This window comes from Notechis scutatus, chromosome 4 (genome assembly GCF_049901735.1).
Source record: "Notechis scutatus isolate UNSWTSFEM ecotype Mainland chromosome 4, rNotScu1.2, whole genome shotgun sequence".
NCBI lineage: Eukaryota > Metazoa > Chordata > Lepidosauria > Squamata > Elapidae > Notechis > Notechis scutatus.
The window spans coordinates 54243618-54270468 of NC_142012.1; the positions used below are offsets into that span (position 1 = coordinate 54243618).

A 26851-nucleotide genomic window follows, 5' to 3' on the forward strand; every position below is an offset into this window, starting at 1 on the left:
AAGAAACAACAACTCGATATTCTGTTAGATCAGGGCTGTCCAACCTTGGCAACTTTAAGACTTCAACGGGCTAGCTTGGGAATTCTGGGAGTTGAAGTCCATCACTTGAGACCTTCAAGAAGAGATTGGACTGCCATTTGTCAGAAATGGTGTAGGGTCTCTCGCTTGGGCGGGGGTTGGACTAGATGACCTATAAGGTCCCTTCCAACTCTGATTATCTGTTAGGGCTTAAAGTTGCGAAGGTTGGACACCCCTGTGTTAAATTAATGAAAGTCACAGTACTTGCTGCAGAATCTCTACAAGTAAGCTTAAAAGAGATGGAGATACACAAAACTTTGAAATGGAACGTGCTGGAAAATGCTAGAACATTCTGTTCCATATCTGCCATATTCTGGTGTTCTGAGATGTAGTTCAGCAATACCTTATAAGTTAATTCATTGAACTGGAAGCAGATTGTGGCGTCCTGGATCCTATGTGCCAGAAAAATGTTCTCGATTTGTGAGATTTGCATGAAGCTACATACGAAAACATAAGACATTCCCTAACAGAGCAACAGTACTGGAATATGGAGTGGACTGAGAAATGCAAACCCAATTAAATCCATAAACCAGATTATTTGTAGCTCAAAGTTGAAATGTGGTGCTCTCTGAGCTTGGTGATTTTCTTGCAGATGTTTCATTACCCAACTAGATAACATCATCAGTTGTTAGAAGGGAGTGGAAAGGAGGAGGAGGAGGAGGAGGAGGAGAACAACTGGGGATCCTTGTTGCTCTCCAAGCTTGGTGATTTTCTTGCAGACATTTCATGACCCAACTGGGAAACATCATCAGTGCTAGAAGGGAGTGTGTTGAGGTAATTCCCCGTTAGGAGAATGAGTGCATACAGGGAGACGTAGTGAGAGAAGTGTTGAATAATACACACACAGCACACAGATACACTGTACAGTAAATGTAGGTTTTTACTTCCAGAAAGGTTTAAGCAAAGTTCAAAACAAGCAATCAAAAGTCATTTACAGGTAAGTCAGTCAGTTTTCAATCCAGGGATAATCCAATAACAAAGTCCAGTGTCAAAAACAGTTCAGTATCAGACTTACATCAAATCCAGGAATAGCAGTCAATTAGGAGGAACGGCAAAACTCTCCAACAGAAGGAAACAGAGAGACTCACTGAGACACAGACTCTTCTGAGACTAAGACTAAGACAACCCAGGTTTCTGGCTCCATCTTATGGCCGTTTGAGAAACCATACCCAATTACAAGTTTTGCATTTTCTTAAAGATACAGTAGTAAAATGTCTATCCTGGTTTATATATTTCCAACCCAAATTACTGTTAGGTGACTTATATACCTAACAGAGTGCCTTTCTTTTTTTAGCACTGATGATGTTGCCTGCTTGGGTCATGAAATGTCTGCAAAAAAACACCCAGCTCAAACCCAAATATGGATCCCCTTCAGTGTAAGGAATCAGTATAAGCAAAAACATGATTCTAATTGACTGGGGAGGAGCTAAGAAGTAATCATCCATTTCAATAGTTTACTGCTTTTTCTGCACAAGACTTTATGATGTAAGCCTACAAAAACTAACTTGCAATAATTAATAATATTGCTAAGACAAGTAAACATTTCTGCAGGTGGGAGGATTGAAGGACCACAAATGGAAAATGGACTTAGTGTCAAGAATAAGGCCTAATGTTAAAAGCAACATTAGAAATAAGATCCATTCCTCTATGATACTTTTGGTGCTCTCCCCTGAATGTTTACATTTAATATTAGGATCACAGCAAAATCAATGTCTTGTCTTTCTGACTGTCTCAATTTAACTCGATAAAGTCTTTAAGCATAAGGGGGACAAAAAAAAAGGACAACTTATTTTTTCCAAAACAAAATCTAAAATATTTAGCAATATATCCAAGGTGAATTTGCACCAATAAAACCAGAATACGCCTTAAATTACTACAAGAAACATGAAGTTGCTTTCCACTTCGCTGATTTGAACACACTTAAAATAGTTCCTACGGGTCGAAAATGTTTGTTTGATACTTTCCATGAAAATCCTGCATTTAGTGTCCTTCTAAAGACTCCAGAATGGCTTATATGGCATTTGGATATTAATTAATGGTACCCATCAGAAATTAAATTGATGGCTAGTTTAGAGGAAATCCCTATTGTGTTTTCAAGCAATGGATTTGGATATGTGAGATCTGAAGAACCGGAAGAAGCAACTGGAAAGCGTCTTGAATATACACAGTGCTGTTACAGCCCTAATGAGAAAAGAAAATATTATTATTAGCATAATATTAGCATAAGAATAAAGTATTATTAGCAAATATAAGAGCTGAAGAAGCTTCTTGGATGAGAAGCAATCCTAAGTTGCATTAACAGAGGGATACAATCGAGATCAAGTGAGGTACTAATACCACTCTATAAAGCCTTAATAAGACCACACCTAGAGTAGTGCATCCAGTTTTGGTCACCACACTATAAAAAAGATGTTGAAACTCTAGAAAGAGTGCAGAGAAGAGTAACCAGGATGATGAGGGGATTGGAGGCTAAAACATACGGTGAATGTTGCTGGAACTGGGTATGGCTAGTCTAGTGAGGAGAAGGACCAGGGGAGACAGGAGAGCAGTGCTCCAATATTTGAGGGGCTGCCACAGAGAGGAAGAAGGGGTCAAGCTATTCTCCAAAGTATCCAAAGGCCAGACAAGGAATAATGGATGGAAACTGAACAAGGAGAGATTCAACCTGGAAACAAGGAGAAACTTTCTGACAGTGAGAACAATCAATCCATGGAACAGAAGTTGCCTTTGGAAGTTGTGGGAGCGCCATCACTTGAGACTTTCAAGAAGAGATTGGACTCCCATCTGTCAGAAATGGTGTAGGGTCTCCTGCTTGGGTGGGGGTTGGACTAGATGACCTATAAGGTCCTTTCCAACTCTGATTATCTGTTATCTGTCTTCAAAGAAAAACCAGAAAGTCCAGTTGCCTCTTGGAAGAAAAAAAAAAAGCACCTTTGGGACTATTATGAGCAAAGTGTGGCATTTTTTATGAGCTCAAGGGATCTGTTTCCAATAAAGCTAGCTGTCAACTCTGACGTTGTCCTGACTGAAGCCATCTTTAAGGCTTCAGGGTTGCCACAACAGACATGAGGGTTAGGGAGGGGGAATTAGAGATAGCTGGGGGTTTGTAGCCAAATCAAAAGACTTCCCCCTGGGAACCAAGGACATTCCAACAGGTGGCTGAAGAGAGGAGGAGGAGTGATGTTACCAAGCAACTGGACAGCGCCCTGATTGGACCATGTGGCTGTTTGGGAAAAGGGGAAAACGTTTACTTTTAATTGGGTGAAAACCATGGGATCCTTTAGAGTCGGTTTTCACCAGCTTGTGCCAATATGATAAATCAAATAAAATTGTTCTTGGAGGAATCTACCTGCCTCAGAGTTCTGATTGTTATGGGTGTATTACTTGGAATCCTGATACTAGCATCTCAAATGATCATATTTGCCAAAAATACAACCTTATTCCCCAAGATTGAAACTGTAGCAGCCTGTATGTCAACTCATAAAATATTTCTATGGTCTTTTTAGAGTTGCCAACAGAAAGGGAGGCGGGAGCGGTGGAGCAGCTTGCAAAACCGAAACTGCATTCCATAAGTGTTTTCAAAGATAGTAACTAGGTGACTGAAGTTTCTGCCACGCAAAATTCTAACTGGAGAACATGATTGATGGCTCTTGGCTATGGATGTGTCCCATTGGAGAATATGAATTATGATACACACAGGCAGTGCCAGTATGTTAACTCCCCAATAAATTCTTTTGAAGTTTTGGAAGTTTGGCTCGAGACTCATGATTTAAATTGGGGTAACTGCCGGAACCCTGACACTGTACAGGTAGTCAATGGGGAAGCCAGAAACTGGCTGGCTATCTGGTCTTACCATGCACATGCATGTTAGAAGCTGGAAGAGCAGGTGGCTGGCATGCATGCATGCACCAGGAGCTGCTCTTCTGGTTTCTGGTGCGTGCGCACTCCCGTTTCAGCACTTAACCAACACTGACCTACCTATACCATTTTAGATAAGTGGCTGTCCAGTCTCTTCTTAAGAACCTCCAGTGATGGGGCACCCATGATCTCTGGAGACCACCCTTTCCACTGGTTAATTGTTCTCACTGTTAGGAAGTTTCTCCTTAATTCCAGGTTGTTGCTGTCCTTCATTAGTCTCCATCCATTGTTTCTTGTGCTGCCTTCTGGTTCTACTACATTTTCTGGCTTTTCATAGGGTATCAATGCAGGTGAGAAGATGATAGCCAATTGGCTTCTTAGATAAAGTAGATATGGGCCTTACTTACCTCAGATAGCACACTATTGACCATTGGATTCAGAATTTCAGCTTTCTTGTCACTCTGTTTAAAGGAAAACACAGAGAAAGAAAATGTCACCAAATGAAATTCCGATAAAGGGAAAATATTGACTTACTCTCACAGAAACAGGCTTTGTGTTCATTGACCAGCTATATAATGTAATTTTCCTCAACACTGAACATCTGACAGACATGGAGCTAAAGGACTGGCTTTAAAACCAAAATGTGTTAGAAATTTTTGCAAAGGATCTGAGTCCACGGTGGGGGATTTAATTGCATATGGGAATTTAAAACACACACACTCTCTTCCAATTTGTAGTGTGAAATAGTCACTGTCAGTGAACAATGTCAGGGTTGGTGGGAGTTTTCTTGGCAGAAAGGAAGCTAACAAGCCAAAACACTTCCTCACCAGCAATCCACACCCAGATAAGCAGAAATTAACAAGAATGATACTACACCAATGATCAAGATGTAAATAATATTTTAATCAGACCTACTAAGGCAGACAAGCAAGCTAACAGTAAACAACAGCCTAATCAAGGGATTATCAACATCACTCCCACCAACACTGACAGGGCAAATCACTAGTATATAAACAGCAAACAAACCCCCATTCCCTTCTACTCTGATGATGTTCCCTAGCTGGGTCATGAAATGTCTGCAAGGAAACCAGTCAATCTCAGAGTGTACCCACAGTCTTCATATCCCTCCTCCTCCTCCTCCTCCTCTTACTACTACTACTACTACTACTACTACTACTACTACTCTTACTACTACTACTACTACTACTACCTCCCATTCACTTCTAAAACTACAGTAATGATGTCACCTAGTTGGGTAATGAAACATCTGCAAGAAAACCATTAGCCTAAGAGAACAGCAAGGACCCCACAGAATATATATGATTTTGATATGTATTTTCATTTAATTAAAATGCATGCAATTAATTGCAAACAGCCAAGCAAACTTACATCATGTCGTACATATCACACAGTGCACTGCACCCACTACTTTTCCAGAAAATTAATAATATCTGTGTTCTCTAAAGACTTTCTCCCTTTAGTTGCTGAGAAGGATTGGTTCTGACTAGTTTAGAGCCAAGTCATACAGAGTTTACTTCAGGAAATCTTTCCCAGCTTATTTAGTTCTTACTACAGTCTTTATAATCTGCTTGTCTCATATTTTATCCCCTTATTATCCAAAAACTTCCTGCAGAGTAAAGCCATTGGCTATAAAACTTGGCAATTATTGGCACCTTTGATGAAACAGAGTAGAGAAAAACGTGTCACTTAAAAGCTATACTATATATGCATAAGAATTTGCACCAAACAAATTCCTTGTGTGTCCAATCACACTTGGCCAAGAATTCTTTCTATCTATCTATCTATCTATCTATCTATCTATCTATCTATCTATCTATCTATCTATCATCTATCTATCTGATTAAGAATAGATGATCACTTTTTTTGGCTTGTGGTTCTGTGAGAAATATGTTATGTGCATTGGATGATGATTAGAGAGATACCATTTAAATGCCCCTATTTGCTCCCTCACTCTCTGGCTTAGTTAAAGAATAACACATGAAGTAATAAAAGAAATGAAATTGTGAAATGACTTACCGCAACCAAAGTCAAAACATTGGAAAATTGTTTTGAGAGGGATGACACTTCATTGCACATCATATTTGTTAAGCTGTGGAAAACATAATGGGAATATGAGTGTTTGTCCATTGTAATCAGCATATTCTTGAATATTTCAGACCAAACTGCAATCTAGATGATTACCCATTCATTATTACTACCTTAGACAAAGAATAGGAATATCCAATCTGGGTCAGTCATTGGGACCAAAGATTTAATCTTCCAAGTTTTCGGACTCGTGCTGGAAACGAATCCTCAGGAAATTTCTCTCTAGCAGAGTGTTTGCTGTTCCATGTGTGGTATTTATATGGCTTTTGTATATGGCTTTTTAGATATTGATTGGGGTGTGCTGATGGATGGCTATTAAATCGTCAGCTGTTGTTTCCTTGGGCTCAGAGGTGGGTATTCAACAGGTTCTGACCAGTCCTGGAGAACCAGTAGTGGAAATTTTGAGTCGTTCGGAGAACCAGCCAATCCCACCTCTGACTGGCCCCACCCCCATCTCTTCTCTGCCTCCTGATTCCCAGCTGATCAGCTGGGTCTTCTTTTGTTGCCCTGCACAGGAGAACAGAGCTGGAAAGCAGGTTAGTGGGGTGGGGAGGGAATGGAGATTTTGCAGTATCCTTCCCCTGCCCTCCCCACCAAGCTATGCCATGCCCACTAAGCCAAGCCCACAGAACTGGTAGTAAACTTTTTTGAATCCCACCACTGCTTGGGCTGCCAAGCCCTTGCCTCCTAAGTACTTGATAAATAGTGATAAGTCAGCACTCCTATTGGCCTGTTTCCCAGGCTTCAATCACTTCCCTGGCTGATTTTGTACCTGCTCGTCCAACAATCTTAGTAGCTGCAAAATTGAATGTATGTCCTTATTCATTGCAGCGTGAGGCTACCAATGAGTTCGGTCTCCTCGTCTGACCACTTGTTGTTGTTTTTTTGCAGTGTGGGTTTAGCTTCCTCCCCATCTGTCCTACATAATGCATGCAGGATTGCCCCTTATATTTGCTCATGGATATAACATACTAGCTCAATACCAGTGCTTCACTACAAAACTATGAGGTCAGGCTTAGTTTTTGGAGAGGAAAATAAGGGGGGAGAAATTGTGCCTCTGCCTACCAGCATCCATCGGTATTCATCTGGCTAGTGTCCTATCAGTGTGTGAGACAGTTGAGGGCTGTTTGGAAACTGAAAGAGTATTTGCTGTGTGAGCAAGAAGGAGCCAGCAAGGAGCCTGGGCGTGGCTTAGCTCAACTGTTCTGTATTAAAGCTGCTTGGTGCTGTGAAACTGAAACTGAAACTCCTCCCCTCTGCTTATGTTTTGCATTTGGAACATATTTCTTTTCAGGTGGGGCGGGGGAGTAGAACTCCTTAGAATCAGAGCATGTTAATAATACTATAGAAATACTAATACTCTGATGGTCATTTCAAAAAATCCTTATTTAGTGAGGACCTAGAAGCCAAGAGGAACATATGTGCCAGATTTCAAGATTGTAGACTTTACAGTTCTGGAGATTTTGTGATGATGCATGAGTAGTATTTTGCTTTTATATAGAGAGATTTACATAAATTTACATAAACATTCCACTTTGATCGGTCATCATATGACACATAACATACAAAACAGCAATTTTTTTCCCCAGTGGAACTCAGCTTTGCCTTTTGATTCATTGCTTTCCCCCCAAAATAATCCAAATAATGGGACATTTTCAAACATTGCAAACATTAAGTTAAAACATCACTTAAAGAGGTAATGGGTGATCATAGAAATCTTGGCAAGACTTGGCTACTTTTACACAATTTTAGCCATTTTTAAAATTAGGATTTTTTTTTTTAAATGGAAAGTCATTGGACTCCATCTACAAGTACTCATTTAGCAACTGCAGTTGAGACCAGCAACTTGGTCATTCAGTAAAGCAGTCGCTAAATGAAACTGTGAGTGTGCTTGTGATCTTACTTTAGCTTTCTTTAACAGATCTGCAAAGGATGTATGTGTCAGGATTGGTTGCAAAATTGCTTTGCATCACTGTTGTGACTGCCGGCAGTCACTGTTGCTCAACCACAATTACCCTGTTTCTCCAACAATACGGCCTCCCCCAATAGGAAGTCCCAGCATGTTTTATAGGCATGAAGTGAAATTAAGCCCCTCCCCCAAATTAAGGCCTATATTAAAACATGCAAAATGGGGGAATGGTGGGGGGCTTGCCATTAGGAAGTACTTTTGTTGCACACCCGGATATGGTGCTGCCGGTGTTGACCCCGATACGAAGTGCCCCACCAACGCTGAGGTCAACATCCAAGTCGTCGCCGCCTGCCCGAAGATGCAAGGGGGGAATTAAGTCACCCCAAAAGACGGCCTAGCCATTTTTTGGGGCTCAAAAAAAATAAGACCCGGCCTTATTATATGAGAAACACGGTACCTGTAATGCCACAGATGCAGTGACACCTGTAGAGGTTCCTTGGGGCAGCCCAATGTTATAAAGCCTCACCACCAAGCAAAACCTGTGTGGCCGTGTGACAATACTATCCCGAAAAAATTGAAAATATGATGATGAATGAATGAATGAACAGTAACCTTTGCACAGAAAGAACAGCAAATGAAAATATATTCACTTTGTTAGGCCTCGCGCTTGGTCCAAGGTTGGCTTTTCAACTTCTTGTCCATGGAGAATTAATTCTGCTAATTTATGAAGTTGTTCAATGCAACGGGCTGTTACTTCGGCCAGGCTTCCGATGGACAACATGTACAATTCCTTGAAAGAAGGAAATTTGGCTGATTAGTCTAGATCAGGGGTGTCCAACCTTGGCAACTTTAAGACTTGTGGACTTCAACTCCCAGAATTCCTCAGCCAGCTTTGCTGGCTGAGGAATTCTGGGAGTTGAAGTCCACAAGTCTTAAAGTTGCCAAGGTTGGACACCCCTGGTCTAGATGCTGAGCATATTTACAAGGCAGTAAATTTTACTAAATAGCGCAGATGCTAAGTCAAGTCATGCTGTACATGTAAGAGAGAAATGTCCAGAAAATATCATTTGCTAAAGACATTGCTAGAACCTCGGTTCCTTCTAATAGGAAGTATTTGACTTTGTAGGTAATAAGGAGAAAATTCTGTTCCTATTATTACTAAATTACTACTCTCATAATTTATATCCTAAACTTAACCTATTGAATGGAAATTTCAGAAGTCAGATCGAGATGGTTCGGGGTGAGCAACGCAGAAGTTTTCTTCTGATGGAATTGTTCTAGTTGATATCATTGCAAAGTGTTGCCCCAAAGGCAAAACATTATTAGATATTAATCTTTTAAAATAAAGTTTAAAAAGTTTTCAAGACATTATAAGAGCAGTGGATAAGAGTTAAAAGCCTGGTGGGCTGGTAGTCAGTTTTGACATGGTGGACAAAATTTCAGGAGGTGCAAAAAAAATAAAAATAAAAATAAGAAGGGATCTCAAACGTTCCACTTTTCATGATATCTAAAGAGGTTATCAAAAAAAATCAAGATGGTGTTCATGGCCTTGGGCTCAACCTCTTTTTTTCATTTATTGTGATAATTGTTTAAAAAAACGGGAGCGCACATTTTGATTCTATGGCCATGGATGCTATCTTGATTTTTCGACACCCAATTCTGGTGTTGTGAAGCTGGATATTTTGATATTTTATTTATTTACTTATTGCAATTCCTGAAATTTTGCCCACCATATCAAAAATAAAAGAGTGAGTGCCTTATTATTGCCAGTAGAAAACAAATAAAATTTATTTTGGAGGAATAATTGTGAAATATTTTCAGAGTTTGGAAAGCAGAGAAGATTGTCGCGGGAAAACCTTGGCCCTGCCGTAACCTGGTATAGCCTCTCCTTCATGCCTCATTGTCCTCTTTACCACAGTCCAGAATTTCTCTAAGACCTGTGTAAATTAGAGGCGCCCAACCTTGGCAACGTTAAGACCTGTGGACTTCAACTCCCAGAATTCCCCAGCCAACATGGAGAAGGAGAGATAATTTGCCTGGCCGGCTGGGGAATTCTGGGAGTTGAAGCCCACAAGTCTTCAAGTCACCAAGGAAGACCTGGTCATCACTCACCTCTACAGTTTTGGTTCTTTTTGTTTCTGTCTTTTCAGGTTCTCCCACCTGAGATTTTTCTTCGGTTACTTGCATTTCTACAATTTCATCAACTGCTTCTTTAGTTTGGCCTGCTGGGTTCTCTTCCAGGTCTCCAGATGTGGAGAGACTTGCTGCTTCTAAGGCGACATAAGCCTTCTTTCTGGCCTGCAACATAACCAACATCAAAAGTGGCAGATAGTTATTATTGTAGTGTGGGAATGCACTGCTTCAGAATGGTACATCTGGATTCCAACAGAAAGCAGGTCTTAAGTTTCCTGGCAGAAAATACTCCAGAGTCACATGTGAGATGGGTGGCTACATTAATTGATTCTTTGGTTCATTGGTTCAACCATCTAATCACCCAACTAACCTCCCAACTGCCCAACTACCCAATTGCTCCATCACCAAACACCCAACCAACAACCCAAACACACAACCACACAACCAACAACCCAACCACCCAAACACAGAACCATCCACCAACTCAACTACCCAACCAAACACTCAACCACCCAACCAACAACCCAACCACCCAAACACACAACCACCCAAACATACAACTACCCACCAACCCAACTACCTAACCAAACATTCAACCACCCAACCAACGACCCAAAAACTCAACCAACAACCAACCAACCAAGTTACTGTGTTTCCAAGCTATTATACCATGGCATTTGCAGAATTTCTAATGGATTTCTTTCTCATATATTTCCATTCCTAATCTTGCCAGTTTTCACTACTCCTTTGGCTCCACGTAACTTGGAGCATAAAATTACATGTCGCAGATTATAGACCAAATTATTCCATGGACTTTTGGGCGCATCAGAACTGGCATTTGATAACATGGTGAAGAACTGCTCTGTGAATAGGTCTTATTTTTGCCAAGTGAGACTTCCTGACTGTGAAATATTTAGGAACACATTCACCAATTTTCCTCCTTCTCTGTCTCCTTCTTCGATGTGTTCAGAGTTGCTAATTTACAAAAATAGTAATAATATCCAGGCTGCCTGCTCTTGCCCCATTTCTTGTTTTTTTTTTAAAATTAATATGCTATCAAGGGTCATTGCCCTGAGCTATTGAATAAGCAATATTTTCCAAGATCCAATAAACAGCCTTCCCCACCTTGTTAAGTTTATCAGGCGTAGCAGCGACGTGTAGTTCAAACAGCAATTCTGTTAGCGTTGTAATAAATTCATCTCTTGCTTCTGTGGCAATTACCAAGGAAAAAGAGTTAAATTAAGAGAAAAAACATTCTTTCTGTGCCTAAACAAAAGGATTCTAATTAGATGTAACCTTTTCTCCTTCTTCCTCTGTCATATTTTAGCAAACAAATAGCATTTTTGGAGGTTTGACTAGATGATCTCCAAGGTTCCTTACAATTCTATTATTCTGCATTCTAACTAATTCACTGGGCAATGTTCTCTTCTTTGTCCTAACAGAAGAGGATAACTTCTAATTTCCAAGATAGCCGTTTACTTTCCACCTTGGAGATGGTATCTGATTCCGTTGCACGCGGGGGGGAAATTGAAATACATCTTACTCAGCAACGAAGATAAGGCTGTTGTGTGGATGTTTCATTTCCCAATGAGAAGAAAACTTAACAAATAAAAAGTATCCACAAATTTCATCATATTGAGAAGAGAAGGCAAAACACAGAAAGGACTGGAGAAGTCCAATTAAATTTAAGAAAATAGTTATTTTCAATAGAAAGTGCTTCAGCAGAACCTTTTAAAGGATCCAGCTGCTTATATCCTACAAAACATATGCTCCATAGTTTTGAATCAATAATTGGATCCTTGAATAAAGAAGTGGGGAACTTGGCCCTTTTATGACTTGTTGACTTCAATTCCCATAATTCCTGAGCCAGCATGGTTCCTGGCTCAGGAATTCTGGGAGATGAAGTCCAGAAGTCACAAAAGGGCCATCCTTCTCCATCCTTCCTTTAATAATTGTCATTCAGCAACTACCTTTTTTAATTTCTTTGTCCTGGTTTTCTGAGTCTTGCGAAAGGAAGACTGCCTTAATAGGAATCAACACATTTTTTGCGGCTTCTAGTTCCTCTCCTTCAAGAGATGCCAAATACGATTGTACCTGAAAAAAATAAACATTACAATACCAGATATCTATATTTTGGGCAGACTATTTCATCATAGCTGTGGTATAGCATGTTTGAGAAAAACAGAAGAGGTCTGTATGCATTAGACTTACAATAAGCACTGATATATTACCTATTACTGTGAAACATTTCCAATAAAATAATTCAGATCAGAGAGCGCCAAGGACCCCCTCATTTCAACCCAAAGCTAGAAATATTTACCTCTATCAAGAAAAGAGATTAGACTTACCATCGAGTCTATGCTAAAATGATATTATTCTATTTGTATGGTCCTTGGTACACTCTGAGCTTGGTGGCTTTCTTGCAGACATTTCATTACCAAACTAGGTAACATCAGTACTAGTAGGAAGAGGGGATTGCTCTTATTTTATATTCGCCCTGTTCATGTTGGCATATAAAATGTGGGCAAACCCCACTCCCTTCTAGCATTGACAAGGTTACCTAATTCAGTGATGAAACGTCTGTAAGAAAACCACCAAGCTCAGAGAGTACCAAGGACCCCACAGTTCAACCCTGAGTTATTCCACAGGTCCAAAAGTCAGTTCTAATGAATCCATTGCAGTAGAGTACCCCAAGGCTCTATTTTAGGCCCAGTGCTCTTCAACATCTTCATCAAGGACTTTGTCATGCCCCTGATGGAGACTGACTCTGAGGGAGAGGAGGAACAGCCGACAGGGAGTGGAAGTGTGGCTCCGGAGGCTGTGGAGGAGGCTGGGGAAGGGTAGAGGCCGGCTGGTCAGTCAGAGGAGGACCCAGGCCCATCCCTCTCCATCCTAGGACATGCAGGGAGGAGAGGATAAGGGAGAGACGTGGTCAGTTCGGAAGGAGAGGGCCTTGATTCTCTTCATGGGCTGCAGCTGTGACAACTGAATAAGAGTTTGAACCTGCATACTGGTGAGCGCTGGAAACAAAGCATGTAAATATCTCTAGTTTATGGTTCCTCTCTGAGTTTGGCGTCCCTCCCAGTGTGTGTTCTGATATCTGTGGACATTTTCTAGCCCTTATCTTGCCTGGTTGGTGCTGTTTTTTACTCTTTATAATTAAATAGAATCTCCTCCTTCTTGTAACTGCTCGTGGGGGAGTTTTTTGTCAAGGATATTTGGAGCTTGGAAGCAAAGTGAAGCAAAAAAAGGGGCTTCACCTGTTTTTTGTGTGTGTTTATTTTGTCTTCCACCCTGGCTTATCACACATACCTTCCATAAACACAACCTTGTGACTTGTGGTACAGCAGTCCACTCCCTAATGGTCTTGGCCCCACATCTGAGTCCTCGCTCTCCTCAGCCATCTGCACCTGCTGCCGGCTAACCACAACACCTTCCGAGGTGGGTAAAATGAGGGCCCAGATTGTTGGAGGCAAGAGGCTGACTCTGTAAACCTCTTAGAGAGGGTGGTAAAGATTATGAAGTGGCATATAAGTCTAAGTGCTATTGCTTGTGAAGGAAAGAAAAGGAAGGAAGGAAGGAAGGAAGGAAGGAAGGAAGGAAGGAAGGAAGGAAGGAAGGAAAGAAAGAAAGAAGGAAGGAAGGAAGGAAGGAAGGAAGGAAGGAAGGGAAAGAAAGAAAGAAAGAAAGACAGGAAGGAAGGAAGGAAGAAGGAAGAAAGGAAGGAAGGAAGGAAGGAAGGAAGGAAGAAGGAAGGAAGGAAGGAAGGAAGGAAGGAAGAAAGAAAGAAAGAAAGAAAGAAAGAAGGAAGGAAGGAAGGAAGGAAGGAAGGAAGGAAGGAAGGAAGGAAGGAAGAAAGAAGAAAGAAGGAAGGAAGGAAGGAAGGAAAGAAGGAAGGAAGGAAGGAAGGAAGGAAGGAAGGAAGGAAGGAAGGAAGGAGGAAGGAAGGAAGGAAAATGAGGAGAATGAAAGAAAGAAACTGGTGGCGAAGTTAGAGTGCCATATTGCAAAGAACTGCCTCTGCCAGAGGTTCAAGAAAAGTTGACTCAGTCTTCCGTCTTTCCGAGGTCATTAAAATGAGGACCCAGATTGTTGGAGGCAAGAGGCTGACTCTGTAAACTGCTGAGAGAGGGCTGTAAAAGCACTGTGAAGCGGGATATAAATCTAAGTGCTGTTGCTATTGCTATCTTGCTGAAAACCATTTTTTGAAAAACACCTCCAGTTCTCTTGATTTATGCAGCTCGTTGACCCTACCTTGACTTCACTTTCATTGGACAGAATTTCCAAAGCTTCTAGATGTGACAAACCCTGAAATTCATCGAAGAGCACCCCGTAATGTGCTGTCGGCTCCATGGTCGCTTGCTGGGCAAGTCTCTGCTTTTCTTTCTCTTTGGCTTCCCGCAGCAGCTGCGAAAATACAGAGGGGAAGATTCTGATTTAGGGGCTGCGAAACAGATTTAAACAGATGTTCTCACCTCTAGACCCAGGACCAATACAGAGCAATAGGAAAAAAATAAGAAAGATAAAGTAAGAAAGTGAACTGTAACACATGCCTTACCCATATGTAAATTGGATAAGGCATGTGTTACAATTAATTTTCTTATTTTATTGGGAGTGGGCTGCATGAACCAAATGTTAATTTTACATCTGGTTCTGTGATGACCCAGGGTGGGATACAAAAGCAACAAAGTCACAAAAACAGGTGAAGTCCCTTTAATTCCTTCAACTTGGCTTCAAAGCTCCAATTATCATTAACTGGAGAAAAAAACTCCCCCACAAACAGTTGCGAAAAGGAAGAAATGCTATTCAAACTCAAAATAGATATAAATTAGAAATAGAAAAAAACAACACAAACCACACTGAAGCAATTAATGAGACAAGGCAGGATAAGAGCTTGAAGAGTCCACAGATATCGAAATACACACACCGGGAAGGACACCAGATTCAGATAAGAACCGACAGACTAGAATTATTTCATGCTTTGCTTCCAGCACTGGGACATGCACAGCTTGTCCTTTTAAACAGTCCTCACAGCTGCAGCCCATGAAGGGGATCAAGGCCCTTTCCTCCCCCGTGAACCACGCCATTTACGTTTCTCCCTTATCCGCTCCTCCCTGTGTGCCCTAGGAGGAAGAGGGGGTGGGCCTGGGTCTTCCTTTGAATGCCCAGCTGGCCTGTGCCCTTCCCCAGTTTCTTCCACAACCTCCCGAGCCACACTCCCACTCCCTGTTGGCTGTTCCTCCTCTCCCTCAGAGTCAGACTCCAACAGGGGCATGACAGGTTCATCAAACCAGTAGTTGCAACAACTGGCTGGCCCTGCTCACCCCTCCCCTCCCTGGAGTCTCCACGTGGCCTGTTTTGGATTGCAGGTAAGTGCAGGGCCCTCACCAAGGCTCAGGGAGGGTGAAAAACAGGCCTCCTGGAGGCTCCAGAAAGCCAGAAATGGACCCATTTCCGGCCTCCGGAGAGCCTCCGGAGCCTGGGGAGGGGGAAAATGGGCCTCCTGGAGGCTCGAGGAAAGCCTCCAGAGCCTGGGGAGGGTGAAAAACAGGCTTCCCGGAAATTCCAGAAGGCCAGAAATAAGCTCATTTCCGGCCTCCAGAGGGCCTCAGGACCCCGGGGAGGCCATTTTCGCCCTCCTGGAAGCTGAAGGAAAACCTCTGGAGCTAGACCATGCCCACCATGGCCACGGCCCCCCAGCCACCGGGCAGAAAACTGGTTGCTAAATTTTTTGAAGCCCATCCCTGACTCACATCATAACCCGTGTCCGTATATTGTTACTCATTGTTATCAATCAATTACAAGACTTCTGTTCAAAAGACTTTTCCAAAAAAATGGAAAACCATCTGTAAGTACTGATGGTTTGATGCAGAACCTTCAAGGACTAGAATCCCATCCTGCCAAATCAGGTGGAAGTGGCACCAACTCATCTAGACGGGACTAAATAAGAAACGTCTTGCTAAATCCCTGTTTATGAGGTAAATCTCTCTGTGCATGTTTCACCTGAGATAAAGACACAGTCCGTTCCATCAGAATTTTGGTTTTCTTGAATCCAGGATCACTTTCGGCTAGAACATTCATGGTTTTCTTGCCGATAAATTCCAAAGCATCAAGTCCGCCACTTAGGACACTTTTACCCTGTGTATAATAGAGCAGAATGCTCATGTCGACCAGCAGTTTGATAGATTTACTTATGAATAAGTAAACAAGATTAATTTGAATGGGATGAGATGGGATAGGATAGGATAGAATAGAACAGAATGAAGAATAGAACAGAATAGAGTAGAATGAAGAATAGAATAGAATAAAATAGAACAGAATGAAGAATAGAATAGAATAAAGAATAGAATAGAATAGAATAGAATGAAGAATAGAATAGAATAAAATAGAACAGAATGAAGAATAGAATAGAATAGAATAGAATAGAATAGAATAGAATAAGGGAATAAGGGAATAAGGGAATAAGGAATACAGTAGAATAGAATAGAATAAAATAATGGAATAGAAGAATGAAGAATAGAACAGAACAGAAGAACAGAACAGAAGAATGAAGAATAGAATAGAATAGAACAGAACAGAACAGAAGAATAGAATAGAAAGAAAGAATAGAATAGAATAGAATAGAATAGAATAGAATAGAATAGAATAGAATAGGGAATAGGAATACAGACAGACAGAACAGAACAGAACAGGACTAAGGAATAGACTAGACTAGACTAGACTAGACTAGACTAGACTAGAATAGAATAGAATAGATAGAATAGAATAGAATAGAATAGAATAGAATAGAATAGGAATAGAATTCTTTATTGGCCAAGTGTTTTAGCCTCCAGTCCCCTAGTCATCTTTGTTGCTCTTCTCTGCACTCTTTCTAAGAGTCACAACATCTCTTTTTTACATCATGGTGACCAAAACTGGATGCAGTATTCCAAATGTGGCCTTACCAAGGCATTATAAAGTGGTACTAACACTTCATGTGATCTTGATTCTATCCCTCTGTTAATGCAGCCTAGGACTGTGTTGGATATTTTACCAGCTGCAACACACGGTTGGCTCATCTTTAAACGATTGTCCATCAGGACTCCAAGATCCCTCTCCCAGTTACTATCATTGCCCGTCCTTCCTCTTATTTTATTATTAGAAATCCTTACGGTGTTCTGCACAGCACTAGTGATGGTTGACAGCACTCCCCGTGATCCTGAAGGAGATGAGGATAAGGCCACGTCCTCTTCCAAACCCTGCTGTCGATCATCTTCCACATCTTAAAGGAAGAAACCCATTGGGGAAAAAAATCCAGTAAGAACATGCTTATCAATTTTGTGAGGAAAACAAGAATTCTTGGGCAGATCGGGGCGGGGCGGGGAGGATGCTACCGGTTCGTACCGGTTCAAGTGAACTGGATGTTAATTTTACATGGGGTTCGGCGGATCGGTAGTTGCAACGGTTGGCTTGCCCCGCCCACCCCTCGTCTCCCCTCCCCTCCCCTCCCAGGAGTCTCCACACAGCCCATTTTGGATCCCAGTTAAGCGCAGGGCTAGTATGGAGGCTCAGGGAGGGCGAAAAACAGGCCTCCTGGAGGCTCTGGGAGGCCTCTGGAAGACCTCAGGAGCCTGGGAGGGGGAAACAGGCCTCCTGGAGGCTCTGGGAGGCCTCTGGAAGACCTCAGGAGCCTGGGAGGGGGGAAACAGGCCTCCTGGAGGCTCTGGGAGGCCTCTGGAAGACCTCAGGAGCCTGGGAGGGGGAAACAGGCCTCCTGGAGGCTCTGGGAGGCCTCTGGAAGACCTCAGGAGCCTGGGAGGGGGGAAACAGGCCTCCTGGAGGCTCTGGGAGGCCTCTGGAAGACCTCAGGAGCCTGGGAGGGGGGGAAACAGGCCTCCTGGAGGCTCTGGGAGGCCTCTGGAAGACCTCAGGAGCCTGGGAGGGGGAAACAGGCCTCCTGGAGGCTCTGGGAGGCCTCTGGAAGACCTCAGGAGCCTGGGAGGGGGAAACAGGCCTCCTGGAGGCTCTGGGAGGCCTCTGGAAGACCTCAGGAGCCTGGGAGGGGAAAACAGGCCTCCTGGAGGCTCCGGAAGGCCTCCGGAGGGTCTCCAGAGCCCAGTAAGGCTGTTTCCACCCTCCCAGAGGCTCAAAAAGCCTTCAGAGCCCAGTGAGGGCAAAAATGGCACAGGAGGCCGACTAGGCCATGCCCACCATGACCACGCCCACCCAGCACCCGAGCAGAGAACCGGTTGCTCCACTTTTTGAAGCCCACCCCTGGGGCAGATCACTTCAGAAAGACAGGACCTGCGATGACGTTTTCAGATGTCTCCGGAGGTCCCCCATCCAAAGATGCCGAGGAAGGTGCACGAGTTCGGAGAATGCCGGCTTTTTCTTTAACTGCCGTTAATCCTTGACCTGAAGTGGAACAAGTATAGGTAGTCCTTGACTTACAATTGTTCCTTTAGTGACCGTTCAAAGTTACAACGGCACTCAAAAGCAGTGGCTTATGACTGTTTTTTCACAGTTACGACCTTTGGGTCAGCCCCAGGACGATGAGGTCAAAATTCAGACGCTTGGCAACTGGTTCACATTTATGACCATTGCAGTGTCCCAGGGATCATGTGATCCCCTTTTGGGACCTTCTGACAAGCACAGTCAACGGGGGAAAGCAGATTTCACTTAACAACCATGTGACTCACTTAAGAACGGCAGTGATCCATTTCACACTGGTGACAAGAAAGGTCATAAAAACGGGGCAAAACTCACTAAACAAATGTCTCACTTAACAACAGGAATTTTGGGCTCCATTGTGTTTGTAAGTCAAGTACCACACACACAAACACACACACACACACATATACACATGCATACATACACACACACACACACACACACACAAACACACACACACACACACACACACACATGATATGCAACCGGTCTACGTTTTCTTGATCCTGAAACTCTATGAAAAATTCAAATTCAGTCAGTAAGAGAGCCACTGAAGGGTCAGAGGTATAAATGAAAGCTGATGAGACCGATTTTGGGAGAGTTTTTGGCCTCAGCCACCACCAGCCCATATGAAATCAAAGATAACGTTGGCTTAGATTTACAGGATTTCACGGAGATTACATCCTGGCAAAACATTTCAAGTATTCCAATATGCAACCTTTCCTGAGTGATTTGATTTAAAGCTGGCCCTTCAGCTCCGATCCATCAGCTGATGAAATGTTAAATCACATGAAGTTCCCATCAAATGGATTTCAATCCGTATCACAGCCTATTTTTCTGGTCTTAGCTCATTGGCGCTTAATTTAATTTGGAACCAATCCTTTGCCTTGTTGCTTCTACTGTTAAGAAAACCTAATTTTTCATCCTCTCAAACTGACTTTGTATGACCTTGGAAATAATGCCACATCATCGGAGATTTTAATTCCTCCAGATCAATGACAGCCATCCATCATGTTTTATTAATTGCAGCGATCTGCTTTTGGAAGTTCGTTAAGTAAGAACAAATGGCCAAATAAAAATGTTATATTCCAGATGGATATAGGAAAGGACATAAAATGGGGCAAAACTCACAGAACAGAATAAAACAAAACAGAATTGGAAGGGACCTTGGAGATCTTCTAGTCCAACCCGCTGCTCAGCAGGAAACCCTATACCATTTCAGACAAACAGTTGTCCAATCTCTTCTTAAAAACCTCCAGTGTTGGAGCATTCACAACCTCTGGAGACCAATTGTTCCACTGATTAATTGTTCTAACTGTCAGGAAATTTCTAGGTTGCTTCTCTCCTTGATGAGTTTCCATCCATTGCTTTTTGATTTAACAACTGTCCTGCTCAATATTTTGGCTTGGCTGTGGTTATAAGTCAAGGCCTACCAAAGAATGTTCTTTCTGCGCCAACTCAGGAAACTCAAACTGCCCAAGGAACTGCTGATCCAGCTCTACAGAGCTATTATTGAGTCCATCATCTGCATCTCTATAACTGTCTGGTTTGGTTCTGCAACCCAACAGGACAGACACAGACTCCAGAGAGTAATTAGGACTGCAGAAAAAACAATTGCTACCAACCTGCCTTCCATGGAGGACCTGTATCCTGCATAAGTCAAAAAGAGGGCTGGGAAAATATCTACAGACCCCTCACATCCCAGACATAAACTGTTTCAACCAGAGGTGGTATTCAGCAGGTTCTGACCATTTCTGGAGAACCGGTAGCGGAAATTTTGCGTAGTCCAGAGAACCAGCAAATACCACCTCTGACTGGATGCTTCTCCTACCACACCCATCAAGCCATGCCCACAGAACCGGTAGTAAAAAAAAATTGAATTACATCACTGGTTTCAACTCCTACCCTTAAACGATGCTATAGAGCACTGCACACCAGAACAACTAGACACAAGGACAGTTTTCCCCTGAAAGCCATCACTCTGCTAAACAAATAATTCCCTCAATAAAGTCTGCACGACTATTATTATTAATCTTCTCATCCCTCCTTATCACCCATCCCCTCCCACTTGTGACTGTATGACTGTAATTTTGTCGCTTGTATCCTTATGATTTATATTGACTGTTTCCTAGTATGATTTGATTGTTTATTGTACCGTATGACTATCATTAAGTGTTGTACCCGATGATTCTTGATGACTGTATCTTTTCTTTTATGTATACTGAGGGTATTTGCACCAAGACCAATTCCTTGTGTGTCCAACCTTGGTCAATAAAGAATTCTATTCCACTCCACTCCACTCCACTCCACTCTACTCTACTCTATTCTATTTGGCTCTCTGGCATGAACTATGCAGATGTGGAATCTCGGAGAAGGAGAAACGGCTGGGCAGTGGGATTGTTCAGAGAGAAATGCATAAGTCGAAAAATAATTAAACAACAGTAGTTCTGTTGCCTGCACTAATGGCAGAAGCCTTTTACAATATATCCTAGTGTCAATGTACTCTAAGCCAAGGACTGATCATAATCATAGAGGAAATCATATTTTTAAGCTTAACTATGTTTAGACAATGTTTAGATAAACCGTAACTTAATATGGGTTTGGATACTTAACAACAGTAGCCGATGCAGTTGAAAGTAGGGACTTGCTCCAGGAGCCCCAGGTGGTCCATCTTTTTCCTTTGGATACTGAATCCTATGGGGGGGGGAGTTACAGAAGCAGAAAAAGATTTGCATTAGTTAAAAATTGCTACGTGCAATGGAAGGAACCAATAATTAAAGTATATGCAGCATGAAGCAGGGGGGCGTCCCGTACGGTAAAACTGTGCAGTCCTTCAGCCAAGCTCAGAGTGCACCAAGGACACCACAGTTCAGCCCTGAGCCACCTATATTAAATGCAAACAGCAATAACTATTTTAAATTAGAAACTATGCAGCCAACGTTTTAAACAAAGCATCTTTCAAGTCCCAGAGAGTGCACAGTTGTAATGGCAACAGGCACACCTTTGGAAGACCTGAGAGTCAAAAAAAAAGTCAAGTTAGGGATAGATCATCACGGAGAACAGCTATCTATGTGAACATTAGGAATCAAAATCCTTCCATCCCTCCATCTACCCACCTATCCTTCCACCCACTTGTCCATCTTTCCATCCATCCATCCACCCACCCATCCCTTCATCAATCCACCCATCCACCCACTTGTCCATCTTTCCATCCATCCATCCACCCACCCACCCACCCATCCTTCCATCCATCCATACACACACCTACCTGTCCACCCACTTTGTCCATCCATCCATTCATCAATCCACCCATCCATCCATCCATGCACCCATACACCCATCCTTCCATCCACCCACCCACCCACTTGTCCATCCATCCATTCATCAATCCTTCCACCCACCCATCCACCCATCCCACACAATATTTCCAATGTTGTCATTTGTTGACAACCCAGAATGATTAAAACCCTAAGGCTTGACCCCATTTTGTGTGTTTGCTTGTTGACGAGTTAGTCAATATTCTTGCTCCCAGTATTGATTGGTCTAACACGAGAAGATGACTCCAGTGCTAGGTGAAAGAGCTTTTGATGAGAAAAGCTGCAATTTTTGTGTTGTCCCTTAAGAAGATTTTTTTTTTGGGGGGAGGGGCTGAGCCATCTAAGCAAATCCTGAAACTGAAATTGGCAACTTTCCCCCTCTACCATTCTAAAGGGTTGAGTTGGGGCTGTGGAGAAAAAAGAAGGAAGGATAAACAGACTTGACTTTCTAGAGAAAAAGGAGGAGAGAGATCCAGTAAACGAGTAAACAAACCTTATCTATCAATACACCAAAGAATTCCAGCCAGGTTATTTCTTACCAAATCCCTTTCTTCGTTCAGCCCTTCAGCTCCAACTTCTGGTTCGAGGCTTATAGAGTCACTGCATTCGGTCACATCCTTCTTAGCTGTTTCTCCACTGGACCGTAGCTCATTTGAAGGACCTTCCATATTTAACGCCTGTTGCTCTTCTGAGTCCTTGTTGGCGCTTTCAGAAGCTTCCTTTTTACCAATTTGCGGCGATACCTCCGTTGTCTTTTCATCATGCACCGCTGTGTTGGATGTTGAGACGTTCTGCTCAGATGGCAATATCCCTTCATTTTTCTCGGGAGTTAATGTCTCACCTGTGCTATCTGACATTTTTTGGGCCCTACAAGAGGAGAAAAGTAGAGATATGTTTCTAATCGGTTGGGGTAGGCTTTCAAAGGAAAGGAAACTAGAAGATTTCCACATTTCTCTGTAAAATTCTAAAGAGAGAGAGCTTCAGCAGTCATTCTGGCTCACGGTAGTAATTCTTCTCTCTTCTCAGTGTTGGCAGCACCCCAACTGGTAGCACTTCATATTCTCCCCAAGGTGAGGTTGGCCAACCGTCTTCTTGGAGAAAATTGCTAAAATGCTTGATGTTAATGGCATAAAAGATACTTTAGGGCAAGATTATCCTTGCCTTAAAATATCTTTTATTTTAAAATAATTCTATTTTTTAAATTTATACTAAACTACATACGCTGCTAACAAGAGACAAGAAACCTAAGCTACGTAGTATAACTTCTACAAAGAAGTCATCTTGATTTAATATGTAATTAAATGTTGTTATGTAAGGAAGGAGCCATCTTGACTTTGAAGGAAAGCTCTTCCAGAATGAGGAGGTATCTAGACCCACTTCTAGACATGACCAAGGAAGCAAAGAGCCACACAGACTCCAGAAAGGTACTTTTAATGCTGAAATCAGAACTTTGGAAACGACAGTAGATAGAACTTACTTGTTTGTATGGTATGCAGCTTTGTTCGGGTATTTTCCCACGTCATTGTAGTTGTGCTTTTAAAGTTGTAGCAACGTTTCGGCAGAATCTCATCTGCCATCATTGGGCTTCTGTATTGTGTTCGTCTGTGAGTCAGACAAAACGGCTGTGAAAGTCTGACTCACAGACTAACACAATACAAAAGCCTGATGATCGCAGATGAGATTCTGCTGAAACGTTGCTACAACTTTAAAAGCACAACTACAATGACGTGGGAAAATACCCGAACAAAGCTGAATAACATACATGTAAGTACCCGCAAAAACTTAAGAAAACAATTTACTTGTTTGCTTATAGATGTTTTATTTCCAACTCTGCCTTTGATACTCTCTACTACATCTGCCTACTCAGAAGTTGAATTAGAGTTACAGAGAGGATTTTTAACCACCTCTGGGAAATAATAATTAAAATAATAATAAAACGTGCCCTTCTCTTGGCTCAGTTGCACATCGCTATCTAATGTACAGTGTAAGTTTTACTCCTAGGATTTTGCAGACTTACTTTCCTACACATGCATTGACATGCAAACGCATTGGGCCAACTGGTTCTTGACATGACAGACTAGTTGGGGCAAAGAGCTTGTTGCTAAATGGTCAGGCAGTGTTGCCCTCCCCCCAAAAGCAAATTGCCCCCAAACTCTTTGAGTGCCTGGCCTTCAGCCCCCTCCCCAAACAGCACTCCTAAGGTTAGAAATCTCTGCCTCCCTCCTGCTTCTCAATGGGACCAGCTCTCCTGGCAACACTTAAGCCAAAGGGTGGGAAAGAAATGAAGAAGTGAAGAATCCTTCATTGTTTAAAAAAAAAGGGAAGAAGGGAGAAGAGGAAAGGGAAAGGGGAAAAGAGGAAAGGAAAGAAAGATGAAAGAAAGAAACAGAAAGGAGTGGAAAGGGAAAAAAGGAAAGGAAAAGAGAAAGAAGGAAAGGAAAGAAATGGTAACAAATGATAGCAAAAGGAAAGGAAAGGAAAGGAATGCAAGGAAAGGGAAGGGAAGGGAAGGGAAGGGAAGGGAAGGAAAGGAAAGGAAAGGAAAGGAAAGGAAAGGAAAGGAAAGGAAAGGAAAGGAAAGGAAAGGAATGGTAACAAATAAAAAGGGAAGGGAAGGGAAGGAAAGGAAAGAAATGGTAACAAATAAAAAGGGAAGGGAAGGAATGGGAAGGAACAGAAAAATAACAGACGGAAAGGAAAGGAAAGGAAGGGAAGGGAAGGGAAGGGAAGGGAAGGAAAGGAAAGGAAAGGAAAGGAAAGGAAAGGAAAGGAAAGGAAAGGTAACAAGTAAAAAGGGAAGGGAAGGGAAGGAACAGAAAAATAACAGAAGGAAAGGAAAGGAAAGGAAAGGAAGGGAAGGGAAGGGAAGGGAAAGGAAGGGAAGGGAAGGAAAGGAAAGGAAAGGAAAGGAGGAAGAAGGAAAGGAAAGAAATGGTAACAAATAAGAAGGAAAGGGAAGGAAAGCAAAGGAAAAAGCAGGAGGAAGCTGCAGGCAGTCATTTCGCCCTCTTACCACCGCCGAGCTGCTGCCTGCCGGCGCGCCCTGAACTCCCCTCCCGGCCACGTCGGCAGAAGCGAGGAGCGAGGAGCGAGCGGGGCTCGGGGCGGGCCGAGCGAAGGGCCGAGCTTTGGCTGTGCGGGGGCGGGCGGTTGGCAGGGAAGAGATGGTTTGGATCCCGGGAAAAACAAACCACGAAGAAGAAAATCTTCCGCAGCAGATAGACAGACGCAGCAGCTTTTCTTTTCTTTTCTTTTTTCAATTCCACCTTCGTTTCATTCATTAAAAGCGTGCAAACCATTTTCACCTGAATTTTCTTTTAGAGTTTTGAAACGTTACATTTATAAATGGGTATTTCTGCTTAAGGGATAACACTCAGATGAAGATAAACACCCCAGGGTACATGAAATAACATGCGTATAGTTATAAACATGCTTTTAAGGGATTTAAGACTCGGCTACTTTCCCAATGGGGCTGCGTGGGAGGGAAAAAAGCTAAGCAGGGCTGGACTCGGCTCGTGCCTGGATGGGGGGCCCCAGCAGCAAAATGCAGAGAGAGCGGTAGGCCCAGGGGTCTCCACCTTGGCAACTTTAAGACTAGCGGACTTCAACTCCCAGAGTTCCTCAGCCAGCAAAGCTGGCTGAGGAACTCTGGGAGTTGAAGTCCGCTAGTCTTAAAGTTGCTAAGGTTGGAGACCCCTGGGCTAGACTAGAAGGTAGAAAAGCCGCTCGCAAAAAAGCAGCTCCGTATTGTGGCTGCCAAGAAATCCCCGTTGATAAAGGCATTGTATTAATGTGCCAGGAGCAGAGCAGATTGGACCTCTGGTTTTAAGGCTCGCACTGCTTTTGCAAGTTTCACCTCTCTCCCCCATTGTCTCTTCCCACTGCCTCAGAGTGAGTCCCGAATTTTGTTGATCGATGTCGGTTGATGTACCGTCGGCCCTCGACTTGTAACAGTTCATTTAGTGACTGTTCCAAGTTAAAACAGCACCGGTAAATGTGACATATGACCATTTTTTCATCCCTAGTTATATGACTTTTGCGGCATCCCCATGATCATGCAATCAAAATTTGGATGCTGGGCAAATGATTCATATTTGTGACCGTTGCTGTGTCCCGGGGTCATGGGATCGATCTCCCTTTTGCAACCTTGTGATTAGCAAAGTCGAGGGGGAAGTCAGATCTCACTGAACAACTATCGCTTATCAAATGCAACGTTTCACTTAACAACGGTGGCAAGAAAAAAAAATCGTAGAATGGAGCAAAACTCACTTAAGAAATGTCTTGCTTAACAACATAAATTTTGGGCTCAATTGTGCTTGTAAGTCAAGGACTACTTGTTTACTTGCCCTTCTTAAAAGTCAGGTCCAGGTTACTGGACAGTAATCATAATATCAGGAAGAAGCAGAAGGGAGGATCACAGAAGGAAGAATCAGATAGAAAAGGGGGAGGGAAAAGAAGAGAGGGAAGAGGGAAAGGAAAAGAAGCTATAAAGGACAGAAACAAGATATAAAGGTACAGGAAAAGCATACAAGAATTAAAGGTATAAACCTATTTAAAAGACACAGAGACAATGGTTAAAATTTAACTTAAGGAGAGGATTCTGCAAGGGTGCATGGGATAGCATTGTTATATTTGAAATAGAAAACGGTTAGAAAATATGTTTAAATGATTAAAGTGATAGGAAAAATTTGTATTGATGTGTAATGGAATATTTGTTTGTAACGAGAATAAGGCTCTCAATGATTTAAAAAGAAAGTTAAAAAAAACTGAAAAGAAACATGGAAGATTTTTATCAGTTGACAAGATGAATTTGAATAAGAATAATAATTTTATTGACTACTGTTAATAACTATTGTTTTGTTTTATTTAAAGACAGTAATAAGTAAAATATGAAATATAGATGATTAAAGTGAAAGATAACTGATATTACTAGGTAATGTTTGTTAAAAGAAATAGAAATGTAAAAGATTGTTATTAATATTAATGGCAGAGCTGTACTTGAATAGAATAATTATTCCAT

General features: G+C 42.3%; 1 protein-coding gene across 1 annotated transcript; it reads right to left on the reverse strand.

The window, feature by feature from the left end:
• Positions 1-935: 935 nt before the first annotated feature.
• On the reverse strand, positions 936-24895 carry FAM114A1 (family with sequence similarity 114 member A1). Its single transcript, XM_087965812.1, has 14 exons — positions 24845-24895; positions 22371-22698; positions 21127-21208; positions 18368-18478; positions 17236-17345; positions 16088-16222; positions 14339-14491; positions 12055-12178; positions 11210-11292; positions 10064-10249; positions 8602-8741; positions 5974-6046; positions 4344-4397; positions 936-2259 (listed from the first exon to the last, which is right to left on the reverse strand). Exons 2-14 carry the CDS (start codon positions 22686-22688, stop codon positions 2161-2163), a joined length of 1668 nt encoding a protein of 555 aa, XP_087821938.1. The 5' UTR covers positions 22689-22698; positions 24845-24895; the 3' UTR covers positions 936-2160.
• Positions 24896-26851: the final 1956 nt, after the last annotated feature.

Coding starts and splice junctions, on each gene's coding strand:
- FAM114A1 (XM_087965812.1), bottom strand. CDS start 22,688: ATGTCAGATAGCACAGGTGAGACATTAACTCCCGAGAAAAATGAAGGG. Junction 18,479..21,126: donor AACTGCATCGGCTACTGTTG/TTAAGTATCCAA, acceptor GTTCCACTTCAG/GTCAAGGATTAACGGCAGTT. Junction 17,346..18,367: donor ATCTGAAAACGTCATCGCAG/GTCCTGTCTTTC, acceptor TCTTCCTTTAAG/ATGTGGAAGATGATCGACAG.